Here is a 21,628-nt window from a genome sequence, read left to right as displayed (position 1 = left end):
CCGCCCGTTAGGCACCATCTTAACTCGATGCAAGTAAGCACTAATGGAACCTCATCGTACTTAAGCTCGAACGACTTCCCCTCGCACTTGAGGCTCGCGCTTGGAATCCAACTATTTTCAAGATGCGGTTTCTGAAACTCTTCAGCGTAGCAGTCTTTGTTCCGCTCGCGCTGTGCCTCTCGTATGAGCTGGACAACGAGCAGGTCACTCTAGACTATCACCAACCTTTTGAACAAGAACATGAGCACGCAAACAGTGGAATCAAGGATCCCCTCGACGAATGCTTCGATGAAAAGGTCAACTGGGCGCTAGAACACTACCGCGTTCCGGGCCTTGCGATCTCACTTGTTCAAAATGGTAGTACATTTGCAAAAGTAGTCCTCGCCTCTCTTTGCTTCCCTCATCTCATTTCGTCTCTACTCTAGTCTATCTTTATGGACCATCGAGAGATGAAACTAACCAAATCCAGGGCTACGGCTACGCCAACCTTTCAAGTCACTCACCAACCCCCGCCACAAACAAAACCCTCTTCTACGCAGGAAGTACCACAAAAGCACACATCGCAGCTGCGCTCTCCCTCCTGATCACCGATAACGAGAAATACCCAACAATCCAATGGGAAACAACGCTCCAATCTATTCTCCCTGAATTCCAGCTCTCGGACCCCTTGGTAGCAGCGCAAATTACGATCTCTGATATTCTCTCTCATCGCACGGGATTACCGAGGCACGATATGATCCTCCTGCAGAATTTAAGTCGGAAAAAGGTAGTGCAAAGGTTAAAGTATCTCCCGTTAACAAAGGGGATAAGGGCTGAGTTTCAGTATTGTAATCTTATGTATATTGTTGCTGCATACCTTATTGAGACTGTCACAGGGGTGGATATAGAGGTTTTTATGACAGAAAATCTCTGGAATGTCCTCGGGATGAAAAATACATTCTTCACACCTGACTCCGCTAAAGAGCACGGTCTGGAAGCGGATATAGCAGAGGGTTACTGGCTTAACCCGGCCTCAAACAGGACCATCCCTACGGGGAATATATATAACCCGTCTCTCACGGGCGCAGGGAATATCCTTACTTCTGTGACTGATTACGCTCTTTGGATATCCGCCCTCCTCAATCACGTACCCCCGATCAGCGAAACCGGGTATAATATGCTATTTAGTGCGCAGAGTATTATCCTCCGTCATTCCTACGACCCATTCTCGTCTCCTCTCTTTTATGGGCTCGGATGGATGATTCAGAGCTATAAGGGCGAGACAATTATATTCCACGACGGCGCTCAAGATGGGTTTGGGGCCTTTGTGCTTCTTGTTCCCAGGAGGGGGCTCGGGGTGAGTATATTGGGAAACCAAGCAAGTGGGACGAATAGCGCGGCGCAGGTATTGGCGTTTGAGCTTGTTGATCGTCTTTTAGGGGTTGAGAAGAGTGAGAGGTTTAATTGGGTTGCAGTGTGAGTATTCAGGGCTCCGATCCGGCTATCTGAAATAAGGACCTAAAGACTGACCAGACTGGATAAATGTAGCATCGACGCAGGCCTTCAACTATCAAAACTCACGAATACTACGCTGGATGCTCTTTATCCGAACCTGCCGGATAAATCGTCTCTGCTTCCGCATCCGCTAAGTCTCGCCTCTTACGAAGGGGTCTATACGCACCCCGCGTACCCGGCTATATCCATATCCTCGACTTGCCGCCCTTTCAATCCCACCACTCCAACTCCATCAAAATGGACAGGGTCCCATCTCTGCGGATCATTCCAGGACATCATTGACATGGCAACATCGAATCTAACTTTTGACTTTCTACATATCACGGGCCAGTACTGGACGCTTGTTATGGAAGCAGAAGGAATGCAGGATGGTACAAGGGTGGAGTTTGATATTGCGCCGGAGGGGTTAGTTAGTAAAGTTGGCATTGAGTTTGAAGTGACTATGCGTGAGAAGAAAGGGAAGATTTGGTTTGAGAGGGAAAGTCACGTTGTAAATGGATTTGAGAAGAGGTGGGAGGCGTAAGACACTTTTATTACTTGCTTATTCAACGTGTAATTATCACATATATGGCGGAAAACATATCAAGGCTCTTTCGTGAAGATGACGCAGGAAATGGAAGGGAAAGTTTCAGTTCTCAAGGCCCAGCCTACTTAGTGCTTCACCCTCGGCACAGGCCTAATCCAACTACACGCCAGCGTGATCCCCAGAACAATAAACCCGATTATCCACAAGGCACGATGATACTGCGTCCCATTGTACCGAAAGACAATAGCGAAGATTATACCGCCAAAGTTGCCCATTCCGCCGACGATGCCGGAGACGATACCTGCTCTCATTAGCACAAAACACTTTACAACATGGAGTGGAATGAGGAATGGGACGGGGCCTACCATTGGCAGAAGGATGTACATGCGGCACAATCGCAAAATTCGCGCCATTGCTCGCGGCAATGAAAAATGCCATCAGCACAACAAGACCAAACATTGTGCCCTCTTTATGCGGATCCAGGAACCCGATTAGAATCGCGGAACCGCACATCCCGAGGCCCAGAGAGACAAGCCATATCTTCTTGGCCCAGACGGAGTTCGTGCGCGCGTATATAACGTCCGCGATGAATCCTCCCATTGGTCTAAAGACAACGTTGACAAGACCGAACATCGACGCCCATCGACCAGACTGTGTTTGCCCGAGAGACGGGAAATTGAGGAGGTAGTAAGCGCCTAGCACGGAGTTAATGGCGAGTTCGGCGCCAAAGGAGCACGCGTAGGGAAGGGCAACGGCTAGTGTTGAGGGGTCGATTGCGATGGAGAGGTAGCGCTTCGCTGTGGGTGCTTCGATGACGGCGTCGGTGGACTCGATCTGGCCGACTTGTTGGGACTCTGGGTCTGTGATGTCTGGAGTGCGGACGCCCTTCTTTTCGTCGCTGGAGATGTTGACGCTGTTGGCGCTGGAGCCGGAGGCGGGGGTGCCGTTTAGGTCGACGATGTTGCTCTGGTCGTGGTTGTGGTTGTGGGTTTGACGATCGGCCCATTTACCGGTTGGTGTGTCGGGGCAGGTGAAGAGCATGGCGAGGGCGATGGAGACGATGATGATGAACGGGATTACGTAGGAGACTCGCCATGCTTTGTGGGGGGCTAGGCCGCGGTCGTTGACGAAGGAGTCGTAGATCGCTGGCATAACGAAGCTACGCTTGTCAGTCGTTGTTGATTGTATAGAGTGAGTTGTCTTACTATGTGATGCCACCACCTGCATTTCCGAAGCCTCCAGCCAAAGAGTTGGCCGTACCGACGACGTTCTTGTCGAAGAAGCCAGTGCACCAGACCTGGCAAGGGACAAAGGTTGCACCAAGGATACCAACGAAGAATCGCAAGGCAATCAAGCCTTGGGGAGACGTAACTAGACCAGCCATAGCAGTGGGAATAGCACCGCAGAGCAGCAGTCCGACAAAGACTAGGCGAGGACCGAAGCGATCACATAGTGGTCCCGCAATGAAGCGCATCACAAATCTGGACAATTAGCCAGGCGCGGTCCGAGGTCTGTGGGTACTTACGTTCCCAGCAGGGCGACAATATTGGAGTTGGCGACATCATTCTGCGACATATTCAAGTCCTTCTTGATAGTGACGCTCAACTGTGTGGTGTTAATGCAGCCACGCATCTCTTGGGACAGCAGACTTACCAACGGTGGAAACGCATACCACGACAGGAATGCAACCAAAAACCCGATCCATGAGAAAAAGAATACTCTCCCATAAAGATTAAACGGATTAAGCACAGGAATAGATCGCGCCTTTTGCGACTGGGGATTCAACTGGGGCGCGGCGACCGCCAGACGAAGCACTCGAGTGGCCTTCATTGTGTTGCTAGAATGTTTCTGATGATAGCCTTGATCGATCAGCGGGTTCAAGAACTAGATATACTCCAGTCTCCGGTTAAAAATCCCAATAGCCAGAGCAGTGGCGTCGGGTTCATCTTCAGTGTTCTTCCTAGGAGATGTGCAGTCGCCAAGCAGGACGGCCAAGCTCTCGTTGAACCGGCAAGCGCAGAATTATATTGCAAGCTCGTCGTCAGCGATCCACGCCGAGCAGGGATCTTTCGGCTTTGTCTTGGCTAGATATCAGACAATTGAATTCAGGAAGGGAGCTTGTGGCCGCCATGTGGGCGTGCAGCGGTGCAGGGTGCAGACGTGGTGCCAAAGTGATGCATCACCGAGGAGTTCGTCGTGATTGCTCCGATAAGCTCCGTGAAACATTCCCAACACCTCCGCGGCATTAAAAGAGGAAGATCGAGGTCTGGCCAAGCATGCAAGAACCAGGGGCGGTTCGCTGGGTGAGATAAACTGCGGCGCTGTCATTGGCTGTGCAGGAGGCAGATAGGCGTGATAGACGATCTGCTTATCAGGGCTCAATTTGCCTGACACCCGGATTCCCACAACCCTCCCCATGGGCATCTAATTCCACGGAGATGTTTATATGCAGTACTACGACCACATTTCTTTCATGGACTTTTTGCGAGATCGGCGTGGTTTTGGCGGAACTGGCGACTGTCAACTGTTAACTGACAGCCCTTAAGAGAAAGCAACAGGATCCTTCTCAGCCTTTCGCCCGAAGGATATGTTCTAGCCTGATCGTAGCGGTCGCGACACCGCTTTTGCTCAAAGCGAGAGGCAAAGGACTTCAGAGGGGCATATCTAGGCGCGGAGTTGTTCAATGCACACCGGAGATGCAGGACAAATGGCAGCAAGGTGATGGTGTCTTGTGAAATCGAACCGACTACCGGATACTAGCCATCAAATGCAAATGATGGGCTAGGACAAAATCATCGCGAACGCGCTAGATTGCGGTCATGTTTTATGGTTGGTTCGCGCACGATGGATAATTGATCTCAAGGGGGCCAGAAGTAGCTGTCTTGCGGCGAAAGTACACCCACTCCTTTTTGTCGAACAGCAAATGGTTTAGGAGATGCTCCAGGTGTTTTTCAGGGCACAATCGTAGTCTTGCCCGGTGCTTAGCAATGCTCATCAAGTCGGGGGTTGTGACAGTTCGAACGTGATCTTGTTGAGAGCTGGGGATAGCAGGCATATTGGAGACGGCAGTCTCAACTAGAGCTCCTGGGTAGCTCTTCCTCAGGGAAACCAATGCATCCCGGACAAAGTGCATCGGCGGTTCTCCCGCTGCAAGTAAGTTGAGAGCCGAGACCTCATGTATGTCAACCTCGCGTACATATTGCAGGCTTGTTAATGACTCGAAGACCGGAACCAGTCTCAGATGCCCCTGACAACGGACTTCAAAATGCTAGTATGCAAGAAATCATCGAATACAGGTGCCAAAATCGTTTCAGGTGCAACAATATGTAGCACTGAGTACTCCGTACTTGGGGATAAGGCTAGATCAATCAGTATACCTCATCGAGATCACTAATCCATTGAAGCCGTAATTATATTCACCGATGAGGGCCCATACTTGTGAGACTCTTCAAGCTCATACCATGTTAGCCTGGAACACATCTATAACGGCGCGGTAGCAGTCTCTAACCGGTGATGTCATAATTAGTACTGCGACGTCAGAGACACTGCGATATGTTAGCAACATCTTCCGTAACTTGAGAAACCAAGACAACGAGCGCACCAGAGGCTCCGGGATACCCGAATGTAGGGTAAGAATACTTGGATAATTGGATTGCTTTGTTGGGTACACTCTCATTGTTCCCCAGATCTCCGCGATGATCGACATGCAGGGTCTCCCCAGGTCACGAGATACGCATATTGTACATACACCTATAGGTGAGTACCTACCATATGCAGACTGTCGGGCGAGCTCTCGGCTTGGACGTCTATTTCACGGTTCTCATATGAAAATCAAGTCTTCGTGATTGGACGACAATGGCAGTGGAGTTGACTGAATTCCCCTCGGCTTTGCAGCAACCGATTGAACCGAAAGCCCGGGTGCGGGGAGATGACTTCCCCTCACGTAGATAGAGCACTTGGATCAAATCATACCTTTTTTGCCAACTAATATTCACACTAATCATGCAGAATACACCCGCTCCTGAAGTCGGCATCTGGCAGCTTCTCTTTGAGCGCCGAGAGAAGCCCTTTCCCGATGATCATGGTATGGCATCCCGTACCCCGGGTATACTCTGCAACCTGCACAGATTCTAACTAGTAACTCCCCACATAGTGATCTTTCAAGACGGCGCAACAAAGCCCAAGCACACATACGCTGACCTCAAAACACACTCGGCGAGATTCGGATCCGCACTGCAGACAACATGGGGTTTCAGAAAGGGCGATGTCCTCGCGCTCATGTCGCCGAATTCTATCGAGACACCGGCTGTAACATGGGGATGCCATTATGTGGGCGGTACCGTTGCACCGATTAATCCGGGTTTGTCGTCAAGGGAACTGGAGCAGCAGCTTTTGCGCAGCCAGGCGAAGGGGATTGTTGCGCACCCGAGCTGTTTGGGGACGGCGGTTGAGGCTGCGAAGTTGGCTTTTTTGCCTGTGGATAGGGTCTTGGTGCTGGGAGAGATGGATAAGGGGGTTGAGAAAGTCACGACGGGGCAGTTTATGGCGTTGGCCTCGTCTCGAATTGTTGAGCCAGTGAGAGTTAGTCCTGACGATGTTGCCTTCCTTGTTTACTCGTCTGGCACAACGGGCCTGCCAAAGGGCGTTTTGGTTTCGCATCGGAATGTCGTTGCGGATGTTGTGCTGCAGGCAGCGATTGAAGGCCCGCATCTAAATTGGAGAAATGATCGAACATTAGCCGTTCTACCAACATACCATATCTACGGTGGGTACATCCCTAGCAACCCAGTCAGTAAATATCAAGCTAATAATCCAGGCCTTATCTGCCTCATCCACCTCCCCCTCTGGCTCGGTACAACAACGATATTCATGGAGAAATTCGACCTCTCGAAATTCTGCCACCTCACCCGAGACCACTCAATCACACATACGTACGTCGCACCACCAATAGTCCTCCACCTAGCCAAGAACCCCTCTATCAATGGGTCTAACCTGGCGTCGTTGCGAATGCTCACATCTGGAGGGGCACCGCTGGGGGAAGCCCTAATTCACGAGACGTATGAGCGGTGGAAGATCCCGATTCGGCAGGCTTATGGGTTGTCGGAGACGACGTCGGTTTCGCATATTCAGGTATGTTTATACTACATACTTAGGTACATTTAGATCTTTATGCTGACACAGGCAGCGCTGGGATACTTGGTCCCAAGGAATCGGGTCAAACGGCCCCGCCGTCCCAGGCGTCGAAGCGCGTATAGTCCAAAACAACGACCCGTCATCTCCCATACCAGCAAAAGAAGAAGGCGAGCTTTGGATTCGCGGTCCAACCGTTTTCAACGGGTACATGAACGATTCCTCATCAACGGAAGCATGCCTTACACCCGACCGCTGGTTCAAAACAGGCGACATTGGGTACGAGGACGAGCATGGGAATTTGCACATCACCGACCGCGCAAAGGATATGATTAAGTTCAAGGGATTTCAGATCGCGCCGACTGAGCTGGAAGATATCCTTGTTGAGCACCCCGCCGTCAGCGATGTAGCTGTTATTGGGGTTTGGAATGAGGAGATGCATTCTGAGGTGCCGATGGCTTATATGGTAAGGAAGGGAGGTGTGAGTGCTGCAGACGGTGGTGATGATGTTGGCACTGCGGTCTCGATAATGAAATATTTGAAAGAGAAGGTGGTGCATTATAAACATCTGCGTGGTGGTATCGTCTGGATACAGCAGATCCCGAAAAGTGCGTCGGGGAAGATACTTAAGCGGGAGTTGAGAGATCGGTTTGGAAAGCTGGATAGGGGGAAGCAGATTTTGGATCCTGTCTATGCGCGGTATCGGTCGTCGAAGTTGTAGTCGCTTTGCAACAGATAGTGAGGGTATCTAGACATTCTTTGACGCATCATGGACTCTATATACGAATGGGAATGCCCTTTCAGAGGTAATGAGGTTTGGCAATTAGGTATATCACCAGCTGAGAACCTGGATACCTTTCGCTCTACCCTTCCGGGTCAACCTTTGCTCATTCGCGTAGTTGAGCCAACGACGGAATATCATACAACAAGTGGATGATAACTCGAACACAACCACAGTTCGTCTTCCCATATCTAAGCTGCATAGATACATCAAGCATTCAGCTCATATCTCTCCGTGTATCTCTCTGTGCCCGAGGTGATGACTGGAAGCTCATGTCTCCCCTTCTCCTTCTCTTTCCCCGACAACTCAAATACGTATCGCTCCGTAGCCTCCATCTCAGCTGGCGACGCATTATCACTAGAAACAGGCTCGGCATTCACCCCACTAATCTTCTCTCTTTTCCTCGCCCTTCTCCTGTATGATATAATTACTCCAATAATGACCAATATACCCGCAACACCAATACCAACACCAATACCGGCCTTTTCCCCCGTCGACAGACCTTTCCCATCTTGACCGCTATCAGCGTTGGCAGAGACGAGTAGACGGTGCTTGTCACCGTCACCGGGTCGGTCGGGTCCGTAGAGTATTCAAAAGATTCAGAGGATTCAGAGGTCGTGGTCGTGGCTGTCGTTGTGGTTGGTACTGACAGCAAGGTACGGGAGTACACCGAGGAACAAAGAGAGACATGTAACAAGCGGTTAACAGAGCTTGGTCAGGAGCTCGAAGCGATGGGGGAGACTGTCTAGTATTGGGCGACTATGACCTGCACCACCCGCTCTGGGCGACGCAGGGATACCAGCGACACGGCCCGTAGGCGGACCGGCTGGTCTACATGGCCGCGGTCCACCAACTGGACTATTGCTACCTGTTATGATTTCTCTAATATGCACAGGGGAGGGAGAGGGCAGAATGACGTCTGTATCGGCTACACGCACGTAGCCTACTAAGGAACAGATGCCTTTAACGATAGGGCTCAATTCTATTGCTTCGATAGACTCTTCTTGACGATGTATCTCTATCTCTATTGAGGGGTCGAATCCTCAGGGGGTTGGAGTAGCTAGCGGCCACGCCGCTAGTGATCACATAATCTCATAGATTCGTATCACTACCAGGAGACACGGTAACAGCGTAGAGGCAACGAGACCACAATAGACCTGGTCTGGGAACCCCATGGCTGGCGGACCGGCTGTGGAGCTGTCAAGCCCGCCGGAACCTCAGGCTAGGTGACGATCACATCCCAATTCTTACGACATTTGACCTGGCTCCCGGTGAGACCCTAAGGAGGAGAGGAAGGACTGGAAGGCAACCAACAGGCAGGCGTACTGGGCAACCCTTGATTGAAAGCTAGGGAGCTTGTGGCTCGAGTTTTCCCTACTTCGGGACCGTATAGCTAATAATATTAACAACGCGGTGGTGGCCATGGTGCAAGTAATAATGTGGGTAACAGAGGAGATAATACTAACAACGACTCTTTGCCCTAAAACGAACGTAGTGAGAAGAAGGAAAAAAGTCAACGGGGCCGAAAACGCCAGCAATCGCTGCTACAGAGGCTAGGCCCACGCGCACTTTTCATTGGCTGTTTTTTATCCTTATTCGCCGTAGCGTACTTTGGCATGTTATTGGTGCATATATCGTCTGCCGCTGTCCCTGTTCATTGGGTGTCCTTCAACGTTTCTTATTGCGACGACCTTACCATTAATGCCCTGCCCGTCCGCCTCCGGGCACGGCAATCATGGCACAAAGATGCTTTATGCGCAGGACATGTCAGCCTGCTCCGCGTTTCCTGACTCGTTTGCCTTTTATCGGCGAGTGCATCTCGACTCAGATTGCATTGTCTCCTGCTTCCACATTCCTGTCGTAATACACTTTTCGCCAGCACGTTCTCGCCTCCCTTGGGCATTCATTATCCACGTTATCTGATTTAATAGTTCACTGCCATCTGCCACATTGTTGCTGCACTTCAAAGGTCTGGCTCTATTGTTACTACGCCCATTAATGCCAAAGAAACCGCTAGTATCATTTGCAATACAGTTCGTCTCGCACCTGTCTATGGTATAGATATATATCACCAACCAATTACCTTTACTTGTTTCTCCTTTGCTGAATTCGGCGTGAATAACTCTTACAGAAACCTGGAAGTTGAACGCAACCGGATAAGTTAATCTATTGTCGAGCCAAATCGAGGCTGTCCAAGGTTAAAAGGGTTCAGGAAATCAGGCTTCTGTTCGCTGCAGAGTTCCAAGAATTAGCCCAGCATTACCACTTAGATGCCATAGTTTGATTCAGAAATGCGGCTCAGCCGAAACTAACGCCGGCCATTTGATACACAACAAGCTCACAGCGTGAAAGTGGGTAAATATTCCAGCTCAATAATGTCAGGTTATTGTAGTTAGAGTGTGAAGATCCTGTGTTTGTCATCAGGACTTGTACGACGGTGACAAGAACTCAAAATATTCTTTTTCTTGGCATGGCAAACCAAGCACCTATGCTACCCCGCTTTCCTTGCCAGATTTGTTCTGTTCAGCTCATCCTCAATAAGATAGCAGTTTTAAGATAACTTCAGATATCTACTGCTAGTTTACTAACCTTGGAGTTATAGAATAGCACTAGCTTGTTTACCAAATCTGGAGTTGACTGGAGCTCATGCCAACTTCTGTGACTTATGGCGTCATTACATCCCCTCCCAGAAGGAACGCCTCCTTCAAAAGGACCCCCAAAGGAATCAGGAAATTCTCTGCCAAGGCGCCAAAAGATCCAAATGGCATGTAATTCTTGCCGCATGCTCAGAACGAAGGTATTCTAAAGAATGAATTGATGAACAGAGCTGATGTTGCGATTAGTGTGATGGATTAAGGCCTTCATGCTCTCCGTGTATTGCGCGTGATAGAACATGCGACTACGCAGACTTTGATGGGAGATCAAGAGCAAGCTTTATAGCACATATACGGGAATTGGAAGAGAAGATTCTAGAGCAGAATGATACTATCAATCATTTGCAACATCAGAGCAGTCCCGAACAACTCGAGAACCCCCAAGGGGGCCAAGGCGCCACAAGCTCAGCTCTCAGAGATGCTAAAGGCAAGGGTCCAATGAGAGCTACTCAGCCTCTATCGCCTACAGAGCCTCCAGGAGTCAGCTCCCTTGACGAACATGATTCAGGTCATGGTTCGATACCATCTGAACAGACTACTCGTCGTGCAACGTCTGCATTTTTTTCATGTGTAGGCAGGTTGATTCATATTAAAAGCCAGGATTCAACAGAATATCTGATCAACCGTGTTTACCACTACCCAGCCACAGATGCACAAAGTGTTTGTGAACTTTGTGCTATCGCAGCTGTTGGCTGTGAATATGATGGTGATCATGTAAGCAGTTCATCAAAAAAAGTGTATTTTCAACGTGCCATACTCCTCCTGTGTGATGCTCTAGAGGACGACACAATAAAGACAATGGCTGTTCTAATATGTTTGGCAACAACCTTGATTTTAACGAACCGTCGAAGTGCACGAGCCCTGCTAGGTAGATCCAATTTCCAAATCATACATATCCGTTGCTTACGACAAATTATAGAGTGTGGTTTATCGTTGAGTCGACGATATTTATCCCTCGACAGACCATCAGCGGTCCCGTATCATGGAGACTCGGAATTACTAAGGCTTTTTCAGTCCTTGGTTTCAATTGACTGGTAGGTTCTATCTCTTATCATCCTCTTGGCCTAGCTTAACATCACTTAGTTGGTTGGGTGTCAATCTTGACTATACACCCAGTCTAATGATCCATGAACTTCAAATTGTGAGTTATTTGCCCACTTTTGTGATGGATATTAACTAGTATATGAAGCTCGAGCAACTGAATCCTCAAAGCGCTGGAAATAACAATACAAATCCTACCACTCCTCTCCTTCTTATACAATTCCAATTCAACAAGGCCACTACTTTGTCTGCTCATGTCCTTACAAGTCTGCGGAACACGCAGACTTTGCAACCACAAGATATTGAACAAGGATCAAATACTCTTGATACTTGGCGTCAGCAGCTACCGACTAACTTACGGATGCAGGCTTTACTTGATGAAAACAAAACATTAGAGCCCTTACACAGAAGATGTCTGCTATTACTACATGCAGTACATTTGGAAAGTCATATTCTATTATTTACGAAATATATATGCCAATCTAGGCCAGATAAAGGCTGGAACCTTCCTCCAAATTTTCGCCAAACATACACCAGCTTGTCTCAGCAGCTTGCTAATATGGTTTCTCTGATTTGCCGCGAGGACAGTGGCTTTGCACACTCTTGGATTTTGATGTATGTAACCTGCATTTTTTGGTTACTGTCCCTAACCCTTAATAGTCATGCATCGTATCATTCATGTATCACATTGCTTTTTAGTTATTGTTTCAGTCTCTGTTACACAAACAGCACTGCCTCAATACCCGCCAGCTCACAAGGGATTCGATCTTGTCTTTGGGTTCTAAACCTTTGTGCTAATAGGAACCCGGTGGCTGCAAGATTTTGTGCTCTAATTCAGCCTCTATACGAGCGGCTACAGACATTTACTCCAATACTGGCTGCGTTAGCAGAACTTCCTGAGCATGAGTCAATGAGCATAGGGTCAATTCTCAATTCTCAGACCCCTTACCATATGGAGCTTCAAGGAATTCTTGATCGAATTATTCATTTTATAAAGACTTCTGTCGGGTCGGACCCGCAGTGACAGGATATTGACCTGAAAAGTGGTAGCAGCATTTCAAGACCAGCTCGACTGCCTCTTGTCGCATCGGGATTTATTCACGAAACCAAATCGATCGGCGTGGTAACTTTGATACCTTGATCATATTATTCCCGCAAAAAGTCTGTTTTCTGTTCAATTGCCTTACGCATTCGCCTGGTACAATATCAAGCCAGGTGTGCCAATGTATTGACTTGTATCGAACATTTGCCGCCTTGTTACTTGTATGGAGGTCTCTGCTTCTCCTTTCTAGCTAAGATATACGACTGAATACAAGGAATAAAAGATAAATAACTAAACTAACTCAGGAACATCGGATAATCAAATGACCGAGCGAATGCCGAATGAAGTGAAGTCCACAAATGGTGTTTAACTTCAGCTCTCTGTCTCTATCGCTTCAGGGCTCCTATCACGACCAGCTCGAGTGATGAATCCCAGTGCGGCGAGCCACAGACCCAGCCGGCATATTAACGAACGCGAGATGGCTAGTAGTAGTAGTATCCATACGCGGATCTGTCAGCCTACGCCGATTGCCGGTGCAGTTCCCTTTCTAACGACAGGCAAATCCGTCTGGGTAGTCTAGATACATGAAATCGGGCGCCAGATCGGCGTCAACGCACTTCCTAGACCTCTCTATAGTTCTGCCAGCCTACCCCAAACAAAGGTATGGTGTTCCCTGGGGGTATGTATGGTGGCGAGCCTCGTGTCTCCGTGGGCGTCTTAGACCCCGCGGCTCAATGACCCCAGAAATAACATGGTCTCTGCATGACGAGCGGCCAGCCGCCGAATAGTCTTAGACTGCACTACACCAGGTCCCCGCGGGGTGTGCCCTCTTGGGTATTCTTAATGCTGCCGAACGGGCCCAGCAACTTGGTTCCTAACATAAACTCTGCCGCTCTGCAGGCAAGCGTGAAGCCTATCCCCAAGAGGTTCCGGAGACAGGTAACACGCTGCGTAGCCCAGAGTGCTTGACCGCAAGTCTGCATGATCCTCGCATGCAACCGATACATGATGGACTGACTAATACCACCCACACTGGAACTCTGTCGAATCCATCGCGCTGAACATACCAAGGTAGCTGGCCAGCGCTATTTTGCCCGTTTGTATATGAATTAGTGCCGAGCTCTGCGCGCGGGATAGACCTTCATGAAGATCCAGCACCTGCTTGTTGATCAATGGCAGCATTCTTTTCGTGTGTCGACCCGCCGTAGGGAGGCGCCACTAGTTCTGCCACGTGCGATGGGCGAGCTCCTTAAGGTGCCGCCTGGCCGCCGCAACGAGTATGTAAGTAGGGCGAGCTCTGGCCGCTCTGCTCGCTCCCTGCTTGACTTTCTCGTCTGCTGCCTCGTTTCCTGGCACTTCCTCATGACCTGGAAGCCAATGGATTCGTACTCGTCGACCGCGGCTGCGTAGCCGGTGAATGTTGCCAACAATCCGAGCCAGGAGGTAGTGGCCTGATTGTCGTTTCAATTCCCTGCAGGCAATGATGGATGCCTGGCGACGTTGTAAAGATGGTAAGGTGGTGCCGTGGGTTGAGGTTCAGGGTTAGGGCCATATGTAGGGCCAGGTCAGTGCCCTCAAGCTCCCCGTATAGACTGTGTGGGTGAATTCCCACCCGGTGACCTTGGTTGCTGCGGCCACTCTTGGTATAACTGCTGATGCTCCTATCCCCCACTTTATTCTCTGCCATCGGTGTAGATCGCCTAGTTGGGCTCCTCGTGGACAATCCTGTCGTGCTGTTCAATGTCATCCTGGTGTGTCGTGGCTATAAAGGTCTCTGGTGGTTCCCACCAGTGGTCTACCGCCGCTGGTCTCACTGTTTTAATTCCCAGTGGCTTGCTTGTGTCTTGGCCTAGTTCCCTCGCCATCTGCCGCTCTAGGCGCTGAGTGGAGAGAGGGTTGAGACCCTCTCGGGGTCGTCGTAATGGGTGCGAGCCGTGGCTCGTTACCTTAGGAGGATCTCGTTCAGGGGCGATGATACCAGGCGTAGGCAGCTCAGCATCGTCGACAACCTAATAGCTACGCTGGGTAGCGGGACGTAGAGGCAGGCCTCGAGGGCCACCCGTGCCGTCGTTCGGAACGCGTCCGCGATTCGGTAGAGTGCCTAGTGTTGAATACTTTCGAGAGCCTTGGTAATCCTTGTTGCTCTTATTTGGTTTCCCCTTGTTCCGCGTATAAACCACGTTGAGCAGCCAAAGTGTAGCTGCGGGGCGAGGACTGCGTTGTACATCTTTTCGTAGGTGGTGGGTGGGTACACCCCAGATAGATCCCGCGATAAATCTCAACGCTGCTACCAGCTTGGTATATACAACCTGCAGTTGCTTGAGGTGGGTCGTGCCCCGGAGGTTAGGGTCTAACCAGATGCCTCGGTATCAGAGTTCTGTTGTTGGCTTTGATTTTGTCCCTTGTAGGAGGAGGGTTCGATTAAGCTCCAGAGCCGCCTCCAAGTATCGCTGTCGATGGGATGGCCGCTCCGCTCCCATGGCGCCTGGAGGTCGCCGTGGATTATGGGGGACTGGGGCTGTCTGGCATACCATGTTCATGAGACCGTACCTTGCCAGCGAGAACTTGAATGCACCCATGTTTCTGTCTTTGCACATATCTGGCGTAGAGTCTCGTGGCTACCGCTCATAGTCTACCCCATGTCAGAATACAGATGTCAAGATACCCCAGGACCAGAACGTCCTGGCAGTCTTTGAGGGGTCCTCGATCATATCGAGCCGGTTGGAGCCTGCGTTGCCTGGGCGGGGGGAGAGACAAGTTGGCAGATTAGATGGATGGGTAGAGGGAGAGATCAATCGCAATTCCAAGGTTGCCAATGCGAACAGGAATAGATTGAAGGTTTAAGACATGACCTAGGTATAAACGGCTGTAATAGGTGTAGTCTACGGTAGGATGCCTTTACGCAGAGGAGTGGTTAAATAGCGGCGATCTTTTAATTGCTCTGGTTCCGCTATCAGTGAATATGCCCGCCTCGTGTACTGAACAGCCTTGTATACGGCTAAGAGGCAAAAAGAACTCTTGAGACTACTATCCTACTAGTTTCTAATCTTCAGTACTTGTATTACTAGCGCGAAGGGCAATAGTCCCTGAACACGGCAGGTGCAAAGCCAATTGGCGGGGGCTACGCCCATGCACGTGAGCACGAGCGATTCCAACATGACAACATGACCTACCTGGTTAACTATCCAACTATCCACTTCAAGTAAACTCTGAGTAGTTACGTATCCAGAATTCAGATCAAGTCCTCCTCTCGCCCTCCTCCCGCAACCCAAACTCCGTAACCAACTCCTCCCTCAACCCCACCTCCCTAACCGGCAAAGCCAACAAGAACCCCGCCACCCCAAACGGCACCGCCATCCACCAAACCCACTTCAACCCCTCCTCATACACCCCCAGCACTTCCTGCTGCAGCCCCGGCCGACCCGCCAAGCGACCAACAAGCCCCTCACTCGCAACCGCATACGCACCCCCATCCGCCAGCATCTCCCGGATAGCGGGGTCCCCAACGCCCCCCAGCACCCTCTGCACGCGCGTATTGAAAATCGAAGTCGGGATCGCAATTCCCCAGATACAGCCTAAAGAACGCAAAAACGCCCACGTTGCTGTTGCGGTCGCGACGTCGGATTCCGGTAGCACGGCTTGAATGGGCGGGAGGGTCGAGGAGAAGATCATCCCCGACCCGACGCCGAATAGGACCTGGAAGCCGGCCCAGTCGCGGGGTGGGGAGGTGTTGTCAAGGAGGGAGAACAGGCCCGCGCCGGCGGTCATGCAGATTGCGCCGAGGAAGTGGAAGGGGCGGTATTTGCCTGTCTTTGCGAGGAGGATGCCGGTGATGACGCCGAATGGGGCGATCGCGCCGGTGATGGGGAGGACGGCGAAGCCGGAGTTTGTGGCGGAGAGGCTCTTGAGCGCTTGGAAGTAGACGGGGAGGAAGTAGCCGACCCAGTAGAGGAGGAGGGATTGGAGGAAGGAGATCCAGAGGGCGCAGAGCGCGGTCGCGCTTGTTAGCACCTGCAGTGGAATTGAGGGCTCCGGGCAGAAGCGCGAGGACTGGTGGATGGGGAAGGCGACCAGGCCGGCGAGGCCGAGGAGTAAAGGCAGTAGCACGCGCCAGGAGGACCAAGGGTACGCTGTTCCCGCCCAGGTTAGGGCTAGCAGGATTGCAATCACGGCGAGGGTGAGAAGGGTATTGCCTGCTATGTCGACGCGGTGGAATTGGGCCCAGATTGTGGTGTTTTCTGGACGGGGATGCATGACGCGCAGGAAGAGCACGAGGAGGACGAGCGAGATGCCGCAGAGTGGGAGATTGATGTAGAACACCCAGCGCCAGGAGACATGCTGTGCGAAGGCGCCGCCCAGGACGGGACCAACGGTTGTGCCGACGGCCCAGACGGAGGCCATGAGGGCGACGTACTTCCCGCGCTGTCGAAGGGGAACAAGGTCGCAGATGACGGTGTCGACGAGGATGTTTATACCGCCGCCTCCGATGCCTTGGACGGCTCGTCCGGCGATGATCGCGCTGGTGTTGTTCGCGGCGCCGGCCATGGCGCTGCCGATTGCGAAGACCACCACGGAGCTGATGAGCATCCAGCGGCGGCCGAAGATGTTGGCCATTTGGCCGAAGAGGGGGAGAACGACGGTTGAGGTGAGGATGTAGGAGTTTGTGATCCACATGTAGAGTTCGCCGGAGTGGAGGTCGGAGGCGATAGTTGGGAGCGCCGTGGAGAGGATGGAGGTGTCGAGGGCTGCGAGGAAGGTCGTCATGCAGAGCGCTGGAAAGACGGCCCAGAACCGCCATGTTTTTCTGGGCGTGGGTGTAGGTGTAGGTGTAGGTGTAGGAGCAGGCGGCTGCGTTGGTGTGGGGGAATCTTGCGAACTGGTTTCATTCTCATCTTCTTGTTGTTCGTCATTTTTTTGTTCTGTTTTCTTTGGGGTAGGGAGGGCTTTCGCTTCGTTTAGCTGGATGGTAGAGGCTTCTGCCATGGTACTGACAGGGGATGAATGTGTGAAAGAAAGGAGAGAAGAGATGACAATCGATGTGGACGGGAAGAACAGAGAAAGCCCAGGTGAGGTGACAGGAATGGCTAACATCATACAGACTTGCAGGCTGCCACCGTGGACATGCGTGGAAGGAAGAGCATCCCTGCAGCCCAGGTCTGGGCTTTTCTCAGCCCTGAAACCCGACTCCGGGACTGATGCAGGCGAGATATCTATGTATGCAAAAATGCAGGCTGTTGTTACGGTACATGCGCACAGTACCTCAACCTGTATCATTTCTTTTAACCGAACACTCTACCTGGTCTATGACTGGACTGCCTGCAAAACATCCCCAACTTTGGTGCAGATCCAACAAGAAGCGTACATGTTTACCCGGTCAATACATGCACCCTCCGTTCGGGCACTGATACGTTCAGCAGTGAAGCCGCGCGTCGTAAATGCCGCAATATACCAGGGTTTAAGTGCAGCGGATCGTAGCAATACGCGCCCCCCCGTCTTCATTGCACGGTTGAGGCGGACAATTTGCTCCGGACCAGACTCGCTATCATGGTCAAACCAATCCATACTATCCATGAGAACAGAAACTGTGACAGTCGATGGCGCAAAGCGGGTCAGTACCTCACTAACCTCCTCGGTGTGGATTTGAAGGTTGTCTAGGGCGCCGGGCTGGGAGAGCATAGCATGGGCCTTCGCGGATAGATATTCGGGATGGCATGTCCGGCTATATTTTCCGGCCAGACTGACATGGTAGTAAGGGTTGTCGCTGCCTATGTGCGTCTGCTGTGCCACCGGGTCGACAGTCTCAACCATGTAGCGCCAGATGGCTTGGGAGCGACTGTTGCAGTGGGCACCTGCCGATGCTTTGTAGTCGCTCTCGATCATGGCAAGTTGGTTCGTAGGGACGCCCAGTGCCTTCCATAGAAATGCTCTCTGGCTGATAACTAGCTTGCAGAGAAGGGGGGACAGCAGAGCGGGGCGAATCAGGGTTTGCCAGATGTTGACCTGCTCGGAGAGACTGTCGGCAGCGAGTAGTTGGCGCATAGCAGTGCGACGTCCCAACATATTGGAGATCCAGCGAATGACTCGAAGAGCGTGACGAGATCCTCCCGTGTCGTACAGACCCAAAGTCCCTGGTCTATCAAATATATGGACGCGGTCGAGCCAGTACTGGAACGCACGGCTGGAAAGGTGGGGCGAGAGGTGGTTGAGAAGCAAGTGACGAAAGTCAGGGTGCTTTCCCTCGCCGAAGAGCATCCAAAAGTCCTCATAGGGCAATGCGGTATAGCAAGCCGATTTGAGCTCAAGGAGGTGATTTTGTGCTGGGTTAAGGTCGACGGCATGGATGCTCGCAGGGCTCTTCGTGGCATATGAGAGAATGTTGTCGCCGGCGCTTGTCATTGCGAGCACCACGTCCTCCGCGCGCAGATCAAGTATACTGTGGTCTTGGCGCGAGTCTTCCCAGGTAAAAGCGTAAATATACTCGTCATTGAATTGGGTATGCTTCGAAAGCTGCTCGTCGTAGTGTGCGCGCCATGAGTGGTTCTGGTAGAAAGAAGACGGCAGGGGAATATTCGCTGCTCGGTTGTGGATCGCTAGTTCCAAATCCTCTGAACAAAGCAATTGAACTCTGTTGTGAGCGTCTATTTCTTTGTTTTCGGGGCGTCCAAGCCAGATATAGTACGGGATCCAACCCAGGGCGCGGTTACGACTATTTACTGTGAGGATCGTGCCGAATTTGAACTCCATATAGTCCCGACGACCGGTGTCAAGCCATATATGGTCAAGGCGGAACCAGGCGCGCCAAAAGCTCCGAAGAAGCCAATTGACGTGTCGTCCAGTCTGGCTTCCAATGTAGTTTCGCCTTCCGAAATCAAGGTGAGACTGGGCGTAAAAGTCAACAACACCAATCACCCCGTCGGCGGCGAGAAAAGAGGTGAGCGAGTCGATGACAGGATAGTAATCCGGCTAGAATCGCGAGTTAGCAAATGGAACGCACTAATTGAGGCATCCATGGTAATCTTACCAGCATGGATAGGCTATACGACATGGTGACAAGATTAGCCCTTCGCGGTGGGCAGAAGGTCCTTGCATCCTCGCAAACCACCTGGACGTTCTTCCAACCAAGACGACGGAATCGCTGTCGCGCAACTTCGCAGAGAGATGGAGATAGGTCAACAAGATAAACGGCCGAGAAGAACTCAGGCACGTTGACATAGGCGGACATGGCCTCGATGCACCATCCTGTTCCTCCACCAACCTGACGCAGTTAGTGTCGAAGCAAGCGCGGCTGGCAATGGCTGTTTGTCTTACATCAACCCAGATACGCTCGCTCTTCGGCTTCGCCTTGAGCTGAGCGGCGACTAATGCAAGCATATCATTCCTCCCTTGAAGCAAGCAGCTCCGAGTGGTGTCATAGACATATGCCTGTCTTTTGTAGAAGCTCTCAAGAAACGTCTGCTGGCTACTTCGATTTCCACCGGTATGAGACTTGATGAAGCAGCAGTAGCAAAAGATAAGGAAGGCATGAAGACGCCCCGGGCCTTCACTGCTTTGTGGGCGCTGCCGAGCAAGGAGCCGCGAGAGAAGTAGACCGCACAACGCAAATGCGCTGAATCCAGTAAGCGTCAAAGGGAAGCCAAAGTTGAGGAGCAGACCGTCGTCTCCAGAGAGCGCCATGTTGTCCACGTATCTTTGAGGGATAAGTCGAAGAGGCGTAGGGCGCCATAGCTGAGCACTATGCGTATCCTTATATCGATCCCCATTCAATTTAGGCAATCATCAGATAACTTTGAGCCGTACCCCACCAGGAGCATACTTCCCCTCATTGTGTAGATGGCGATAGTCCAGCCGCGATGGAAATTTTCAAAATCAATTTCACGGCATTCATGGGCCACCTTATCGTCCCTTCCAAGTTGTTTAACACCCTAGTAGTCACCAGAATGGCTAAAGTAAGCGAGCTACTCAAAAGCACAACCTGCAGTCAGTGACCTGACAGTCCAGAGCATCTTGGTGTCTCAATGGCAATGCAGGCGGCAATGCAAGCAATCAAGGATGTTCTGGCCGTGTATGGCTCGCTCGTCAAGACGAGCGCACTAACTGCAGACGAGCCCCGGATATTAAGTAGATTTCCGAAGTAAGCCACCCGCAGCTGTCCAAGCCAACCACCCACCGTGAACCCTGCAGACTTGGGGGCTGAGCCACCTCGCCAGGGCTATTGACTGTATTGATAGAGCCGACGAAAAGGGGAAGCTGCAAGATTCTTGGCCCGGGTGGTATGAGGCGCAAGGCCCGATCCTTCCAACGGGTGATGTTCATCGAGAGCTCGGAACGCGAGATCAATTGGAGGAGGGTGCACTGTGTTAGTCAGCCCAAAGCGGCAGGAGCGGGTCCTCGCGTGTTCTCTCATTCTCCGCCTCCACTCCTCCACATCCTACCATCATCCAGGTGGTTTCGTCCGAACACTATCGATCTATCTTGCCACGTTCTTCTGCCTCCTTCTCTGACTCTCAATCGGGATATGCAGTCAATTCATCCAGCAGGGATCAGCTGCACGTGGGACGTTGCGTTCTTTTCCGCCGCCGTACTTTCGAGCCGCAATCATTGACTACCACCCGCCAGGTCTCTTGGCCTATGAAGAACCAGCTCTCTGCGCTGTTTGTCACTCAGAATCCCCAATCCTTCTACTCACTAGGCAGATACACCCGTGGTAGTCTAATCGTATAACGAAATATTCATCCCTGCTGTCGGACGGCGCTGTTTACGCACGCGCTAATCGTTCTCCACGCGTCGCAACATGCCGCAATGAATGCCGGCTTGACGGTCAGGCTCTTTTCTTAATGCCGATATCTAAACCAAAGTGCTCTATATATCGGATGACTAATGGTGGCATAGATGTAGTCACCCCTGCCCGGACGGCCGGATGGGTTTGCGGAGATCTACGAACAATCCATTGACGTACTAGC

General features: G+C 51.3%; 5 protein-coding genes across 5 annotated transcripts; 2 read left to right on the top strand and 3 right to left on the bottom strand.

Moving 5' to 3' along the window:
* Nucleotides 1-122: 122 nt before the first annotated feature.
* On the top strand, nt 123-2,322 carry BDV14DRAFT_207131 (beta-lactamase/transpeptidase-like protein; the record flags this gene model as incomplete). The annotated part of the gene is made up of 3 exons (XM_073775081.1): nt 123-374; nt 470-1,455; nt 1,528-2,322. 3 exons carry the CDS (start codon nt 123-125, stop codon nt 2,015-2,017), a joined length of 1,728 nt encoding a protein of 575 aa, XP_073622009.1. The 3' UTR covers nt 2,018-2,322.
* On the bottom strand, nt 1,595-3,990 carry BDV14DRAFT_185482 (MFS transporter). The gene is made up of 5 exons (XM_073770669.1): nt 3,674-3,990; nt 3,546-3,625; nt 3,226-3,501; nt 2,386-3,179; nt 1,595-2,321 (listed from the first exon to the last, which is right to left on the bottom strand). The coding sequence occupies exons 1-5, from the start codon at nt 3,848-3,850 to the stop codon at nt 2,146-2,148; spliced, it is 1,503 nt and encodes a 500-aa protein (XP_073622008.1). The 5' UTR covers nt 3,851-3,990; the 3' UTR covers nt 1,595-2,145.
* Nucleotides 3,991-5,889: 1,899 nt separating this feature from the next.
* Nucleotides 5,890-7,871, top strand: BDV14DRAFT_207129 (acyl--CoA ligase; the record flags this gene model as incomplete). The annotated part of the gene is made up of 4 exons (XM_073775080.1): nt 5,890-6,104; nt 6,174-6,785; nt 6,837-7,150; nt 7,206-7,871. Exons 1-4 carry the CDS (start codon nt 6,023-6,025, stop codon nt 7,869-7,871), a joined length of 1,674 nt encoding a protein of 557 aa, XP_073622007.1. The 5' UTR covers nt 5,890-6,022.
* Nucleotides 7,872-15,699: 7,828 nt separating this feature from the next.
* BDV14DRAFT_185478 (MDR family MFS transporter) lies at nt 15,700-17,933 on the bottom strand. Its single transcript, XM_073770668.1, has one exon. The coding sequence runs from the start codon at nt 17,760-17,762 to the stop codon at nt 15,906-15,908; it is 1,857 nt and encodes a 618-aa protein (XP_073622006.1). The 5' UTR covers nt 17,763-17,933; the 3' UTR covers nt 15,700-15,905.
* A 36-nt stretch (nt 17,934-17,969) lies between these two features.
* Nucleotides 17,970-20,375, bottom strand: BDV14DRAFT_207126 (class I SAM-dependent methyltransferase; the record flags this gene model as incomplete). The annotated part of the gene is made up of 3 exons (XM_073775079.1): nt 19,977-20,375; nt 19,690-19,923; nt 17,970-19,631 (listed from the first exon to the last, which is right to left on the bottom strand). Exons 1-3 carry the CDS (start codon nt 20,340-20,342, stop codon nt 17,970-17,972), a joined length of 2,262 nt encoding a protein of 753 aa, XP_073622005.1. The 5' UTR covers nt 20,343-20,375.
* Nucleotides 20,376-21,628: the final 1,253 nt, after the last annotated feature.

Source organism: Aspergillus stella-maris, assembly GCF_047715825.1.
Source record: "Aspergillus stella-maris strain CBS 113639 unplaced genomic scaffold BDV14scaffold_116, whole genome shotgun sequence".
NCBI classification, from domain to species: Eukaryota; Fungi; Ascomycota; class Eurotiomycetes; order Eurotiales; family Aspergillaceae; genus Aspergillus; species Aspergillus stella-maris.
The sequence above is the reverse complement of the archived record's forward strand: the minus strand, read 5'-3'. Positions and strand labels throughout refer to the sequence as shown.

Coding starts and splice junctions, on each gene's coding strand:
- BDV14DRAFT_185482 (XM_073770669.1), bottom strand. CDS start 3,850: ATGAAGGCCACTCGAGTGCTTCGTCTGGCGGTCGCCGCGCCCCAGTTG. Junction 3,502..3,545: donor ATTGTCGCCCTGCTGGGAAC/GTAAGTACCCAC, acceptor CTAATTGTCCAG/ATTTGTGATGCGCTTCATTG. Junction 3,180..3,225: donor GCAGGTGGTGGCATCACATA/GTAAGACAACTC, acceptor TGACAAGCGTAG/CTTCGTTATGCCAGCGATCT.
- BDV14DRAFT_185478 (XM_073770668.1), bottom strand. CDS start 17,762: ATGATGTTAGCCATTCCTGTCACCTCACCTGGGCTTTCTCTGTTCTTC.